We start from the raw sequence: 15680 nt of genomic DNA on the forward strand, positions 1-15680 counted from the left end.
AAAAGTGAGAATCGTCAATTTCAGGTAAATTCAGAATAGTTCTAATAAATCTAAATTTACGTTCAACCATAGTAAATTGGCGTCTAAACTGCCTTGATTCGATTAATCAGTAGGTGTTTCCGCCGATTCAAATAAGTTTATAAATAATTCTACATTAATTTGAATGGTAATTATGCATATTATTTTGCAATTGTAAACGAAACTACTCTGTTGTTCGCATTTAAAAATAAATATCTTGTCGGTGTAAAAACAAGTAATATCTCAAAACATTTCCATGGCGTTTGTTCTTCCCGACAACAAATAACTTGAATTTATTGCCACACTCAATTTCCGTGTCTTTTCTTTGGTTAAAAGTGCACTCCCTTTATATTACTTGGCAATTAAAATAGATAAATATACGTAAATGTCTGTTTCTCAGAAATGTAAAAATATTTATAGATTTAGGTCATAACATTCTTTTAATTTTTACAGTAAATTAAACCTTCTACAACATGTGGTCATCTATAAACATTACATCAATATACATATGTATTGGAAGTGTTATAAACATAAATCATTTTTCCTTTGATATAAAGAAACGGCTTAAAAAAGACTGAAAATAGATCAGAATCACATTAACAAGTCAATATTTGCTCATTACGAGAAGATCAGATACATTTTTGTAAAACGAGTTGTTGAGCAAACTGTGATTTATTTCTTTGGTAAGTCTCTACTTTAAAATGAAAAACGAGACATGATCCTATTCTCTTATGCACTTTTAGAGAGAAATATTGTTATTTTATGTAATCAGAAATAATTAATTTCAAGTGCAATAATTTATCGTGGTGCATAATTCAAAGTTGGACTTCTAAAACGAGTTTTCCAGAAGTTAGCAATGAAGAGTTGAGAGAAATATGTGCCGTAATTGTAAATTTTAACAAAAAATTAAATAAACCACTTGAACAAGTAAACTTCTCACACAGTCGGGTTTACTTTACAATGTCGCTTACCCAGTGTTTATTTAAATTTTACCTGTTTGTTTTCGATCCGTAAAACATTCTGCAAAGATACATAATGTTTTACTACCTGAACCAAACGTATCAAATAAAAATTCTTCCTCTTTTTAATAAAACATTATCTAATAGTCAGACATCTTGGACTCGTATTTGATTTGTAAACAAATTGTAAAATAGTTGTTTATTTACCTTTTTAGTGACCAGACTCTTAAGAGGTGTCAAAGTGGAAATAGGAAACCGCTTAAGACACGCAGTCGACAATCAAAACATCTTCTGCAAATACTAGCCCAAGATGTTCACACGCCCTGACATGGAATTTGACGTGTTATTTTCTAGAAGACAAGAATTAAAATCACATATTGTTCACGACTTTCATTACAAATGGTGCAGTAAATTCCCAAGACAAGGCTGTTAATAGCAGGATTTTCTCTCATTACGATGTTATTAATTTTTACGACATTTCTAATGAAACCCGAATTAAATTCCAGCAACGCCTAATTGGAAAATTGCCAAACTACAAACTACAAACGTGGCCTCGAGGTACAAGTAAACATTGCTTTGCTAAGCCCATTTATTTAATGGATTTTAATTTATCAAGTGTCGCCTCGTCTTTAGTTTTTACCAAAATTTGCAGACACTCCAAGAATTTCGAACAAAAAGCCAATTTCCTGGTTTGACGGGATAACGAGACATGTACGTTGGCACAAAATTATCTTTTTTCTTTTCTAGAAGCCTTAATTTTTATCAGTGACATGCACAGACAACATTGTTAATTTATCGAAAGAAATTGCTAACGCCTTGAGATTTATTGAAGTTTTATCGCGGCGAGACTCCGCTCTTTTATCGCCAACTTTTTTCTTTTATAATCATAAGCGAGCGCGGATTCTTCTGCTCAGTTAAAAGGCTAAAACTTAAATGTATTGTTCGAAACTTCCATTTTATTGCTTGTGCCAAATTAAAAATAGCTGGTTGCAACAAAATTGGTCTGTTTTGGTCACGTGCATGTTACCCCTTTTGCCAAAATATAATGAATGCACCTGCTCTTTTAAACTGGTAAAGTTTTTCTTAAATTAAATGTCTCGTAACGAACTTATGGACAAAAATAACGAAGTAATTATCTACATTGTGATTTAAAATTCTGATATCTGATTTAGTGAAAATGTTTTGTATTTCAGAGCTTTTATTTTGGTTCTAATTCTGAAGCTTTCGACTTTCAAATAACTCTCTGATCGCCATCTAGCGACTAGAAGAATAACAGCGCGCAGAAAGTTGTACACTTCGCTCCGGAGCCACTGGAATTTATTGATACTACTAGTAAGGGCCCCTTCAGAACATTTTGTTTTTTTTAATCATTTTGCTGTTTTTAAGGTATGTTTTAAAATTAACATTTTTCAAAGATTTCGCCCAGTTTTTGAATTTTGTACTACTATGCCCCTTCAGAACACTTTATTTTCTTTAAGCATTTTAAGCATTTAAGCATTTTGTCTTGTTTTTTAAAAGTATATTTAAAAGCAGATATTTCAAGGATTCTGTCCTGTTTTTATAAGGAAGAAGGCATGTTGTACAAACTCATGTAGATGGGTCTGTTCAGCACAACAGTTCAAATTTAATGATTCTAGAAATCAACCCATTGAAAAAAATTCTGGCGAAGCTCTTATGAGCGAAGCGACTTTCAATAAAAAATTAAACATATAACGCTCCTTCCGCACACATCATTTTGTTATTTTGGTATGGTATTTCGTTGGTCTTTAAAAATTCTAAATATCTGCGTTTTTTATCCTGAAATAACGCGTTGGCAACTTTACCACGCGTTATTTCATCTATGAATCCCATAAATTTAAGTAAATTAGTATATAGTAATGATTATTTCCGTCATAATATATTAAAATTAATATTTTTCAAAGATTTTGACCTGTTTTTTAAGGTATACTTAAAATAGTAACATTTTTAAAGAGAAATTAAAAAAATATTTTCAAATGTAATTTGCATTTTTTTTAAATAAGCAGCAATGGCAGGATTTCGCTTTAGCAAACGGCAATTTTGCGCATGCGCAGAACTAAGCTGGCTGTCCACTTGTTCGGGCTGTGTTCTAACTAATCTAAGGGCTGTGTTGTTATGTTTTAGTGAAAGTAGGTTTATATTTATTTTATTAGCATGGCGATTGTGCCTTGCCCAAGAACATGGGTGCTACCGTTTGCATCGGGATACTTTCCGGAGGTAGAGGCGATACATCACCAAGCTCAAGTCTGCTTTTTTTCCCGATATTGCCTGGAATAGTTATAAGCAGATTAAAGCAATCTATCGCAAGGAACGCCCATGCTGCTCCTGGGAAATTTTCTGCCACTTTGAAGGCCCTCTGAACAATGAATTAGCAAATCATATACAACACACAAGCTCGGATTAAGAAAATTTGAGGCCCGGGGCTAAATCGTAAAAGGGGGCCCATCGATAAAATTATGCAAAGAAAGCCTTACGTACTTGATTTGTATTTTTTCAATTTCTATAGCAAATTTTTACGTGGCAAGGAGCCCCTGGGAAAGTGGGGCCCGGTGCTACATTAAAATCCATAAAAAAATAATTTTATTTAATTATTCCTGTTTTTTGGCGATTCCCACTATTTTAAACTTTTATTCTATTCATTTATCAAAGTCGAATTGGTAGTAGGTCATTGCGCTAAATCTCTTTCTATTTACAATGCAAAATTTATTCAATTCATTTGGAATTGTTTGAGTTTCATAACATTTATTTCTAAAATTCATAAACCCGTTCAACAGATTGTTTCGTATGATAGGAAAACTTTATGTGAATATTAAACTAGAGTTTTGATGTTTTTGCAACTTTGAAAGTCCCCAGGTGCTGTTCTCGCCCAGATGAGGTCGTGCTTTTCTTTCGATTTTTTACATTATTTAGAAAAAAATCTTGGAAATCTGAACAGTATAATAAGGAATTCAGATTTTTGGTGAAATTGTCTTATGAATTTGAAAAATTAGAGGCTGTATAGAGTAAAAAAATCCACAAAATCAAAAGAATCTGAGGCAGGACAAATTAAATGAAACTAGTTAGTTCAAAACATGTGTTTTACCTATGTCATCATCAAATTAATTAAAACGACAATAAATAAGCAACAAAATAAGTTTATACGACTTAAGTATCCTTCAACAATCTCTTATAATTAAATAATGATTAGGTCCCATTTCAAGGTTTTGACTGAAACAATGAATCTACTTTACGTTTACATTAAGATTTCTTAAATTATGTGCTAAATTTACAATCACAGTTTTTTCATTTTACCTAAAATAAAATTATTTTCTATGGTTTTTCATGAATGGGAGGTTCCGAGAAGGATATTTCTTTAAATTCTCCGTAGAAAAGACCTAAGAATAAAATGGTAAAGAGTGCCATAACCCATTCTGTAATGGCACTAATAACGTGCATGTTGTAACCTCCATCATTTTTGCTCCATTTAGTGGGATCTTCTCCTATAAATTAATTGTCAATTAACTAAGTTAAAACTAAGTTAAAACCGTACCTGTAAAGTTTATCATGGATAATCCACCAAAAGCAAAAGTTACAAGAAACATTACAGAGCTAACCAAACTACAAAAAACTCTCATATAATTTATGACCTTATTACCAATAATTGGGTAAAGCAGAAACGAAATTCGAGTCTAGAAATGAGATTTAAAGAAACAGTGTTTAAAATAGAAAAACCGACCTCCATCCATTGATAGACTCCGCCAAGACCGAAAGCCGCAAGAGCTCCAATTATATGCACCACAAACAAATTGGTCTCTTGGAAATTTCCGACCACACAAACTCCAAAAGCGGCCGTGTATCCGCAGTAAAGTGAAATTTTACTTTTTCTCTTTACTGCAGGTGCGATTTGAGTGTCCTTATTAATTAAGTATTGCACGTGGCGGTATCTAATGTACATAATTGTAGCCTCTGAAAAAATCGTTTTTTAAAATGAAATATTAGTTACAAACATGAAAAATGATATAATGGGCGTGTGGTTAAACTTGACCCTGACTATAATCAAATTAAAAGAAAATTGTTGAAATTATGTGGTCTTGGCATGCAATTTAAATCACGTACGTATTATCGCCCCAATATTCAACATTATTCCGAAGAAACAACTTTCCGGGGACCAAGTGCCGGTGTCGCTAATGTAAGGAACGGGAGTTGTCACGTCTTTTTTTGACACAGCGAGTAGATACCTAGGAATTAATTCAGTAAGTTACGATTTTATAAATTGAAATACTCACGTAATTAAAAATGTTGCATAAAACCACACTACACATAAAGGGGGTAAAATGTAAGAATATTTAAAAGACATAGTGAAGTAGAGTGGACGATCGTAAAATGTAAACGCGGAACTCACTCAAAACTAACTGATAATTTCACGAATGAGAGGTATATGTACGGGAATTGTCTCCAATGACAAGGTTTTCATCCTAATGTAAAATCCATATTGTCATTAAATTTATCCTTACGATCGGCTTGTCAATATTACAATATGTAATATAATAATAATAACATTATCCTGATGATTTTCAACCTAAATGTTGGGCAAAAAACAATTATTTTTAAATATACATTAGCTTCTATCTAAACTGATCAACTTACAGAATAGTGTACATGAAAGTTCGGACACAAAAGTCAATTGCCTCTCTTCTAAATCAAAATTAAGTCTTATTACTTTTATTGGGTATTGATTGGAGATATCGGTAAGTTGAATAAGTGAATAACCTCATGCAAAATGTACAATTAAGGTTAATAAAAGTACATCAAACTTTAATTGAAAAATTCTATTTTTGTGACAAAATTCTCTTTTTTTAGAAACGAAAAATTGTTGAAAAATTTTAGTTTAAACTGTTATTTTTATGATCAAACCAACATCTATTTTGTTGCTAACAAGTACACAACCTGTAAACTATTTTAAACTATGCAAAACATGTTACGGACGAGTTTTTAAAACACAGTTATTAAAAAGAAACAAGAATTATAAATATAGAAAATTACTGATTTTCATTGGACTGTTTTTTTCTCATTTGCTGTTATTACAATATTTGCGCGTTTCGTAAATGGGTAATTTCTGATAAGTACCTATTTGAGTTTAATTATTTTCCTCTGTTTCAATTTTTCTCCATATTTTGAATTCTCTTTAGTTCCTCCGCTTTAAGAAAGAAAGGGTCAAAGAAAATAAATGAACTTCAAAGGTCTTAAAAAGATTAATCAAAGTTTAAATATCTATTGTTTATATTTGGTTCTCTTCGAAATGCAGAAAATTGGAGAATATTATGCAGAAATGTCTCTTATTTCACGATTTCGTTTACGCTTCCCCATTACAGAATTCTGCTGTAACTATTGATTTGACGAAAACCCACTCGAGGTATTTAAAAAAAGATACAAGAGATGACGCTAAGTAAATAGTTATACATATCTATTTATTAAATATTTACAGAACCCATTTTACTGAAAGGACATCGTTCGTGTATTTACTCGGATTGTACTTAATTGAAGTGTTTTATAAGTCAAAAAAATGTAGAAAAACAACTGAACAAAGGTGCTAAAAGCATGAATTTGTTACGCGCTCATTAATTAATTAAGGATTTGTGTCAATAAAATATTCCACAGATTTATAAAAAAACGTTTTTATTTGTTTAGTTACTCGTTCAGACTAAAAGAGATTCCTTCAAATTTAACATTTTTAAATTCCACGTAATACGTGGAAACAAATAACATCATCACAAGTGCCATAAGCCACTCGGCAAATGCCGCAATGAGATGTAGTTCATATCCTCGGCTCTCAGGTCCCCATAGAAATGCATTTCCTGCAATATAATAACTCTATAACAATGTAAAATTAAATTACCACTATTACCCTGATATAAATTGAATGAAAGTACACCGCAAACTGTACTGCAAATGTATAAAGGTATCAGCAGTGCACAGAGTAATATCCTTAGACATTTCAGACATTTACTAACGTACGACAACCAGGTTAAATAAGTCTGAAAATAGAAAATATATTGCAGGAAAATTTGAAAATGTCTGTGTAAATTATAGAAGATTAAAGTCACCTGAATACTGCAATACACGGCTCCGACGACAAATGCGAGAAATGCGCCGATAAAATGCACATTTATCTCGGATGTTTCTTGAAAGTTTGCCACTAAACTCATGCCGAAGCAGGAAAGAACTCCAAACAAATTCGAGAAGTTGTTCCATAGTTGGTAGTTTTTTGGGAAGCCTCGGTGATTCATTAATGTAACTGTTCTGAATCTTATGTACATGGTAATTAGAGCTGAAATTCGAAAGTTTTAGCATTGGCAAAGAGAAAAGGTCTTACTTAAAAGAGCTCCGATGTTAAGCATTTGGCCGAAAATACAACTTTCCGGGGGGAGACTCCCCGTGTCGCTAATATAAGGAAACAGTTCGTACACATGGTCGTTAAAAATTGCTATTAAATAACTGAAACACACCCGGAAAAAAAAACAAATCAAATAATAAATTATTATAACAACTTGCAAACTTTAACAATCACTTAGAATGCGAAACTTACGATGTAATAAAAGTAAGTACCATCCATATCGTCGCAAAAATTGGCCAATAATGGAGATGAAACTTGAGTGTCATTATGATTTAGTTGTCAGCATTTTACTTGTTCAAAAGTTGGATAAAAATGTAAGTTGGTAAAATCTCGACGTGTTGTGAGCGTTGCTATCAATGTTATCTACTATTTGTTTGCACAGATAACATATTACATGCACAAAACGTTTTCGGCTTTCTTATTAGTTGTTTATCAATGACTATTAATAAGGAATTAGAAAGATGTAAATAAAAACAAAAGTGAGCAATAAAATTGTTAAGTTTGGAGCCTCAAAAGCTGTTCTCGTGAAGTAAACAAAAAAAAATTAGTAACAAAATTTACGGCGAAAAATTTGTATCTATGTATTTATACAGCTGATTTTGCCGCAAAGTCTGAACCTATAGATAACCTAAAGGCTAAAACCACTTCTTTTGAATTCTTTGATATGTTTTAGTTTCTTCAAAATTCAGATTTTTAGAGTGCCCGAAAAGTATGAAGATTTCTAGAAAAAATCTATTCATTACAATGTTTCCAATGAGCTCAAGATTATTAAAATCAGATAATTCCGTCATATTTTTCAGAAAAACGTCAGTTAAATGAAATAAAATTGCGAGAAAAAGTATCCGCTTAACTCTGCAGTTAATGAGACACTGAAATTCTCATCCCATTTCAATTAAGGCGATCTTATCAGTTTTGTAATTAGAATAGTAACGAAATCTGAGAGAAATTGAGACGATTTTCATTATAAAAAATACCACAAAGTACTTGATCTAGAGGTTTATTTTTGTTTATTTTGTGGTTGTAAAAACCCATCTGGGATTCCCTTTTTGTTTTGTTTCTTCAATAAGCATTTCTATTAGCCTTGACAGTTCAATGTTATCTTGTACCTACCGGTTTTTAAATCTTTGCAGCACAAATAAATAACTAAAGAGCAGTGAGAAATATCACCATTGTGAATTAAGTGCTCGTCTTACGGTGAGTAAAAGAAACGCATAATTTTCAAATTTGTACGTTTTAATTAGTTCTGTAATAATGCAGTTCAGAAAGTGTGCATTTACCGCGGTAATAAATTACAGCGGACGTAGCTCTGTTTAGCATAGATTTAATAAGCAATTTGGTGGGATCAAGCTCATCTGGGAAACTTTGTATACTGCACAGAAGCAGAATCGGTAATATAAACAGCATTTGTGAGTGTAGATAATTGAATTTTGCATTCCGGAAGCTCCAGGCACCAAATTTCTGTTTCGCTTTTTCACACTTGTCATCTTAAAACTTTGAAGAGGACTTGGAGAAGTGTTTCTTAATCAAGTTAAACGAGTCCTGAATATGCAAAATGTTATGCTAAAATTATTCAGAGCACAAACTACTTATGGGATGAATTTGTTATCGTTCAAAGTTTCAGTAAAAAAAAAGCCCACGCAGGTCATCGAAAAACAAACAACTTCCAGGTGGCAGAGATGAAATTTTTTCTCATGTTTTTGCGAATTGTTTATTTTTAGTCACGTCAACTTTGCCCTTCGAATATTTATTGATCTGATTGGTGTATCAATGCGATGTTTTAAAAATTACTTATCTACAAAACGATTCTAAAAATTGGTTTTCAATAGTATCAATGAGTGGATCAGAAGTACACAAGTCACGTAATTATCATTTCCTCGAGTTTGGCTTAACGATCCAGACATGAATAATCTCACAATCAAGGAGGAAATGAGCTTTGTCTTTTTGTTTCTTTGAGCTGAGGGTTTGTCAAAAAAACGCGAGTTTTAGAAATAAGAAGCTTAGGAGATTTACGATTATATTGTAGATTACCTTCACGCATCAACCCTCAAATGTAGTTCGCCATCATGTTCTCGTTATAGCGTCTTCGAGAGCGATTCAATATGTCCTGGGGAAAGAAAATTTGAAATTGCTAAAGATCAGTTGTCTGCAGGGGGTGAAATTTTGTTCAGATTGCATTTGAAATAGTTCTTTGTTCGAATTACGTCTTGCAAGGTTGCGTAAACTCTTATCTAATACATACAGGCATTAATACATATAAACTGGAAATCGATAGGTACTTGAAAGAACCACTCCAGCCTTCCAATTACTTTAGGGATTTTACGATTATGATTGAGTTTTGGAACGTTTTATTCGCTTTCTTAGAAAGCTTCGATTGGACCAGCTTTCTTCCATTTCCGACTCCTTAAGGGAATAATGTAATTTCTGTTGAATTACTGTGAACGTTCTTGAACTAGCCTCGGGTTTCTCTGGGTGACGTGTTGGAATACTTTTCAAAGTCGTTTCACCGAACTGTAGATAACTCCACAAAAACGAGAATTTAATGAATGGTTTGAAGAGATTTTGGTGTATCCTAAATAGTTTTTTCACTGTCGGAATGGATGCTTTAGCCTCAGCATCCAATTCGGGACATTTAACATAACTTCGGCAATATTTTTTCGCCGTCTAAAGTGTGGCAGAATATTTCATTTCCAACAAAGCGTGCAACGAAACTATTTTTTCCACGTCAGAACTTGATCTGTTGCGTTGTTAAAACGTGAAAAATCTCCAAACCGTCTCTTATTACAGCCAATTTATTCTCATTTTGCATTACAGATGTTTATCAGTTTGGTTGTCTCCGTGTTTGTCCTGGCATCGTCCACGTCAGCTTTAAAGTTTAGCTCACCGTGTCCTGGCTTGTTCCATTACGATTCTCCAGATCAACCGAACCAATGGGACGGAACTGTGACTTTACTGTCAGACTCCGAACTTCATGGTGTTTGGATTCGACTTATCTTCAATGAAAAGTTAACGGGACTTGACGTTCATGTAGGTTTTCCACCTGGGAATCCCAACTTTCACTAAATAACTTCGTTCCAAACTTTTGATTTTAATTAAAGCGGGATTATCCTCATAGATTCATTATTTTGTTCGTAAAAAGTTAAAAGTTACTACAGAGTTTGCTCTTGCTATATTTTTCTTAAAGTTCGTAACAAACAACTTGTGACAGCGTTGTACATTTCTAGAATTTTGGAGCGATCGTGCCTTCCGAGGACGGGAAGGAATATCTAATTAAAAACAGCGACTTTTTTCTAAAAGCTGGGAAACCAACTGATGTGAAATTAACTGTGAAATACGACGGTGATAAAATTCCTACTTTAACTGGTTATCGATTGAACGCTAAACCGGTATGCTCCTCAGAGGATCCGTAAGTATAATGAGATCTTTACGACAATGATCATAAGTCATATTGCATGTACCAGAAGTAACTTCTTTCCCGAGTAAAGAATAAGTGTCTCTTTGAAATTTGTTTGTATTTCAAAGACAAAGTTGTTTGGCTTTTGGAGGGTCTAATAATGGTTACAAACTTAATGGGTATAAATAATAGGCAGTTGACCTCAAGATTCACCTGTGTCGGCTCTTATTACGACACTGAAAGGTTTTTTCTCCATTCTCGCAATCTTCTTTTCAATTTCAGTAGCTCGGGTGACTGGCGCTCCTTTAACCGCATATTTCATCATATTGATTTAAGGGTTATATTTTCCATTGTCAAGGTTCGATTTCATAAGAGTTGAGGCGCAGCTATTCTTAAGAGTGTACCCGTAATTTATCACCACTTGGTTCCTTTATTGTCGCGTTTGAAACTTTAATTCCAGCTAACGTATCACCCAGTTTGTACCTACAATTTCCCAATGTTTTAGCAAATTTGGACAGTTGTTCCCTGGAGACGCGAACAATAAGGATTTTTTGCCTTCCATCACGTCGCAGTCGGTTCCAGTTGATAAAGAATTCGAGGGTTGTGGAACGACTCCCTTGTTGGCAAATCATGAACCTGCAAATAAAAAGACGCAAAGTGGACAATGGCCCTGGCAAGGAGCCCTTTATATTCAGAATAACGACGGAGAGAAATACGCGTGTGGTGCTACTCTCGTTTCGTCCAAATACGTTTTAACACCTGCACACTGTGTCACTTATCAGAAGTCTGAATTGAGCGTACCTGTTCACCTCTTGAAGGTTTATCTTGGAAAAATTAACAACGCTCAAGAGAACAGTCAGAAATTCGACGTGGAAACCATTACCGTTCATCCCGGTTATCGAGCGAACCAGTTATTGAACGATTTAGCCATTATTCAATTAGATAAATCTGTTGTTATTAATGACTACGTTAGGCCTATCTGTGTGGGTCAGGAGAGTGGAAATGTGGAAGGATATTTAGTGGGTTATGGGATTAGTAAGGACCAAATTAATGATCTCACTCAAGCTAAAGTTCACGTTCTTCACGAAAACGAATGCTTGGAGAAGAATCCGGAATTGAGAGGTCTATTGACCGATAATGTTATCTGCTCCAATTACATCAAAGGTAATTGTTTGAATCATTATTTTAACTACTCATTCTGTTTTATTTTAGGTGACACATGCGCTGGCGATTCAGGAAGTGCTTTGGTGCGTCTCCGTGAAGGCCCAAAGACTGTCTGGGAGTTGCAAGGCATTGTTACTGTTGGTGTAGCTCTTCAAGACAAAAATGTGTGTAATCCTGAAAGCAGAGTCTTGTCGGTAAACGTTGCCAGTTACGTGAAATGGATTCAGTCGATTGTGTTTAAAAATTGATTTTATTTTGTAACTCGTCTTTGTATTGCATTCTTAATTAAAACTTTCATTCACAATGTACAAATTTTATTCGCACACATAATAAAAAGTATCTCGATCTTACAGAACGATTTTTTGTTGAATTTGAAGGTCTAATAAATCCCTGGAAATGTTCATTTGAAAGTTTAATTTTAAAGATAGACGAGAACTATTTTAAAAGCATTTAGGATCCAACATTGAAAAATTGCTTGAAGTTCTTGTCCAAAATTAAAGTTAATGGCAATTTTAGACCTCTGAACTATAATGTTGGTCAGAAAGCAAGCTCTTGTTTTTATAAATTCATGACAACACGACCCCATTCTTGAGAAAATTGCACAATTCCAGGCCGTGAATTCTAAACCAGACTGTTAATTCCACTTTAAACTGTTAATTATGTTAGGGAATATCACCACCTCAAATATTAACACTGTAAATCATAATTCATTCTAGAGGTACACTCTTCTGTTTACATCACCGAAATGCGATCAAATAACAAGAGTTGTGTGCAAGTTTTATCCCCACACAAAAACCGACATGTTTCAAACTATGCATAAATTTTCCTGAAAGCTTCAAGCTCCTGTTTCATTTACGCAGAGTTGTTGAGTGTGTTCTTGTGGTCAGTTGTACTATGTCCAGGGTATCTGCTAATGGATGCCGGACATTTCATTTTACACGTAGGAATTCAGTACGATTTGTGACAAATAGACGAAGTATTTAAAATGTAAATCGAACGATTTATGTCAGTTATCTCGTCAACGTGGCCCCCGCAAAATTTAAATTAATTCCCGTGCCGTTTTATTGGATCCTTTAATTAAATTGCTAAACCAGCTTTCGCTTCGGACTGTGAGAATGTTCGAAATTGTTTTTCTTTCACACATTGATTGTTTAAAAGCGTCCTGGAATGGGAATAAAAAATATAAGAACAGAAACCACTCCTCTGATATGCACTCGCCAAGGGAATCAATTAAAGTTCATAATTACTCAGCTTCATATTGCCTTCCAAAGTTTCCATCCACTTTCCGCTATCTGGTGCATGAAATTATTGTTAAGTTAATTACGGAAAACTCATTTTCGCAGGAATATAATTTATTTGAAGACAAAACCCAGTATTCCGGTTTGTTATTTGGTTATTAAGAAACTTTTGTTACTTTCGAAGCACGAAAAAGGTAATCCTGGAGGTAGAAAAGTCGGAAAAATTAAAAATAAACTTTCGATCATTTTAATTATTGTACCAAACACTAAAGCTTGAAATTTTTATGTAATCACGCAACAACGAACAAAATCTAATAAATATGCAAATTCTTTGGAAATATACATATTTTTATTAGCTAATTTTAATTAAAAATGTACCACATAAATATGTATGGTAATTCCTAAACTCATCAAACGCAATGAAAAAGGAGATTTCTTTTTATGGACACATCGGCAAGAGTAAACTTATTTTGAATAAGCTTTGAAAATAGAACACCTCTTCACAAGGTCTATTGCTTGCAGATATCAGAGATTTAATATTTTTATCCATGTCCTGAACAAACAATAAAACGAAATAGAAAAGCGCTCGTAAAGCAACATATGTCCAGGAAATATACTACTCTTCCTATGACTCGGAGGCCAATAAAATCACAATTATTTAACGTCCCTAATTAAAAGCCTATCGCTAACGGTGCAAGTCAGTCTGTTGCCCAACTACATTAGAAGTTAGCTGAGCATTGATGATGTTATAAAGTTGGGGTAATAAATTTTCTGCAGTAATCCATAAGATGATTAATGACGCGGACAACCTTATAAAGTTTTGATTAAGAATTAGTAGCGAAAAAATATTAAGTTACTACGACGTTTATTATTAATAGAAAAGGTTAAAAAAATGAAAAATGGTGTGCGAAAAGAAAGAAATTTCGTACAAAAGCGTTCACGTTTAACTAAAATTACAGGAGTCTACATCAGTCTTTCATTTTCCAAGCCATAAAACGCGTCTTAATTTAAATCGTTGTAAAAATGCTACCACAACGTGTAGCCGGGATAATCCTGCAAACATTAAAAATAATTTTATGAATTTAAAATAGATATTTTTATCGCAAAATTGCTAGAAATTAGTTTCCAATAAAAAACCAATTTCGGAAAAATGTATGCAGCGACTTACAGGATTTTTGTGAAAGGGACCGTCTCAACGTGACGAGCTTACTCTTTCTGTATCTGCTTCGTAATGATCTGCTAAAAGCGCTCTAGGCACCGGCATCGGTATAATCGTCTTTGAGCATACGCTTTTCCTCCCTCAATAGTATAAAAGTTATTGGGAGAAACTTTTCCGGCGGTCATTTACATTTTCCGGCAAGATAAAATTTTATCGAATATTTTACCATTTTAAATTTAATGCGATAGAACTTTTTTAAGCTTGTTTATAAGAGTTTATTATTGTAGTGAATGGAACTATAAAACTTTGCAGTGAAGAGAGACAGTAGTTCTAATTTAATGGTCTCTTGAACTACCCTCTAAATCTATTGTGAAAACAATTTAGTTCGAGATGACGCGCCATCGCGTCTTCATCATGAATTCTACATTCGTTAAATTTCACTTATAGTCTTTCAAGTGCTATTATCCTCCTCTCAATTTTCTAAGCAAACATCCACTGATTTCGTGTTAAATGGGAGTTGGGAGTTTTGAAGTTTCGAAATGTAAATATGGAATTTATGAGTAGGAGTAACAATCTAAAGGTTCCAATTATACATTAAATTCCATATCTTTGCTAATTTAAGGAATACAAAAATGAAAATTGGAGGCGTAACTACTTTTGACACGCTTATTAAGTCTGTTAAATTCTAAAATTTTAAAACCATAAACAATATTTAAAAAAATATATTTTAGAATGAACTGAAACTTTACAACATTCTACATTAAGTTCCGTATTTTCGCTAATTTTAGAAATACAAAATTAAAACTTAAAGGAATTACTACTTTTAACGCGCTTAATGACAGCCAAATTCCAAAATTTTAGAAGGAAAAACAGAATTTTCAGAAATTTTTGTTTTCAAGATAAACCAAAGTTTTTTTTTATACTATTATTTTTTGTAATTTTGCTAATTTAAGTAGTTAAACGTTGAAATTTAAAGAAGGTACTACTTTTGTCACGCTGATTAATTTTGGCAGATTTCAAAATTTTAGAAGTAGTAAATTTGTTTTTAGAAACCAAACATTTCTTTTATTTTAGATAACTTTCCGTAATTTTGTTAATTTAAGGAGTACAGAATTAAAATTTGCAAGAGCTTCTGCTTTTGTCACGCTTACTAATTCTGAAATTTTAGAATCAGATACGGTTTTTTATTTATTTATTTTTTTCATATTATGACTACATGGTATACCTAGCTCTGTGATTTCCATAATCAAAGATATAAGGGATTTTGTTGGTACAGTAAAATCAAGAAACCACGAGATCCAGAGAAGAAACAGGGGAAACAGAAATGAGTTACAGGTTATTTATAGTGCATTTCGGGTAG

General features: G+C 33.1%; 3 protein-coding genes across 3 annotated transcripts; 1 reads left to right on the forward strand and 2 right to left on the reverse strand.

Moving 5' to 3' along the window:
* Window positions 1-4180: 4180 nt before the first annotated feature.
* On the reverse strand, window positions 4181-5423 carry LOC148172331 (DNA damage-regulated autophagy modulator protein 2-like). Its single transcript, XM_088039219.1, has 5 exons — window positions 5261-5423; window positions 5091-5212; window positions 4711-4940; window positions 4525-4663; window positions 4181-4474 (listed from the first exon to the last, which is right to left on the reverse strand). Exons 1-5 carry the CDS (start codon window positions 5329-5331, stop codon window positions 4305-4307), a joined length of 732 nt encoding a protein of 243 aa, XP_087895345.1. The 5' UTR covers window positions 5332-5423; the 3' UTR covers window positions 4181-4304.
* Window positions 5424-6640: 1217 nt separating this feature from the next.
* Window positions 6641-7687, reverse strand: LOC148172332 (DNA damage-regulated autophagy modulator protein 2-like). The gene is made up of 5 exons (XM_088039352.1): window positions 7561-7687; window positions 7348-7469; window positions 7079-7302; window positions 6880-7009; window positions 6641-6829 (listed from the first exon to the last, which is right to left on the reverse strand). Exons 1-5 carry the CDS (start codon window positions 7632-7634, stop codon window positions 6663-6665), a joined length of 717 nt encoding a protein of 238 aa, XP_087895478.1. The 5' UTR covers window positions 7635-7687; the 3' UTR covers window positions 6641-6662.
* Window positions 7688-8455: 768 nt separating this feature from the next.
* LOC148172333 (testisin-like) lies at window positions 8456-12227 on the forward strand. The gene is made up of 5 exons (XM_088039407.1): window positions 8456-8562; window positions 10180-10392; window positions 10590-10771; window positions 11265-11923; window positions 11972-12227. Exons 2-5 carry the CDS (start codon window positions 10180-10182, stop codon window positions 12169-12171), a joined length of 1254 nt encoding a protein of 417 aa, XP_087895533.1. The 5' UTR covers window positions 8456-8562; the 3' UTR covers window positions 12172-12227.
* Window positions 12228-15680: the final 3453 nt, after the last annotated feature.

Source organism: Gnatocerus cornutus, chromosome 6 (genome assembly GCF_029298725.1).
Source record: "Gnatocerus cornutus isolate USDA-ARS CGAHR chromosome 6, icGnaCorn1.1, whole genome shotgun sequence".
NCBI classification, from domain to species: domain Eukaryota; kingdom Metazoa; phylum Arthropoda; class Insecta; order Coleoptera; family Tenebrionidae; genus Gnatocerus; species Gnatocerus cornutus.

What these genes read in the sequence shown, in the direction of transcription:
- LOC148172332 (XM_088039352.1), bottom strand. Translation starts at nt 7,634, where the DNA reads ATGACACTCAAGTTTCATCTCCATTATTGGCCAATTTTTGCGACGATA. An exon ending in TAACATCGGAGCTCTTTTAA is followed by an intron (nt 7,303 to 7,347) that starts GTAAGACCTTTT and finishes TTCGAATTTCAG; the next exon opens with CTCTAATTACCATGTACATA. An exon ending in CCGTGTATTGCAGTATTCAG is followed by an intron (nt 7,010 to 7,078) that starts GTGACTTTAATC and finishes TTCTATTTTCAG; the next exon opens with ACTTATTTAACCTGGTTGTC.
- LOC148172331 (XM_088039219.1), bottom strand. Translation starts at nt 5,331, where the DNA reads ATGTCTTTTAAATATTCTTACATTTTACCCCCTTTATGTGTAGTGTGG. An exon ending in TATGCAACATTTTTAATTAC is followed by an intron (nt 5,213 to 5,260) that starts GTGAGTATTTCA and finishes ATTAATTCCTAG; the next exon opens with GTATCTACTCGCTGTGTCAA. An exon ending in ATCCATGATAAACTTTACAG is followed by an intron (nt 4,475 to 4,524) that starts GTACGGTTTTAA and finishes ATTAATTTATAG; the next exon opens with GAGAAGATCCCACTAAATGG.
- LOC148172333 (XM_088039407.1), top strand. Translation starts at nt 10,180, where the DNA reads ATGTTTATCAGTTTGGTTGTCTCCGTGTTTGTCCTGGCATCGTCCACG. An exon ending in TAACGGGACTTGACGTTCAT is followed by an intron (nt 10,393 to 10,589) that starts GTAGGTTTTCCA and finishes GTACATTTCTAG; the next exon opens with AATTTTGGAGCGATCGTGCC. An exon ending in CTGCTCCAATTACATCAAAG is followed by an intron (nt 11,924 to 11,971) that starts GTAATTGTTTGA and finishes GTTTTATTTTAG; the next exon opens with GTGACACATGCGCTGGCGAT.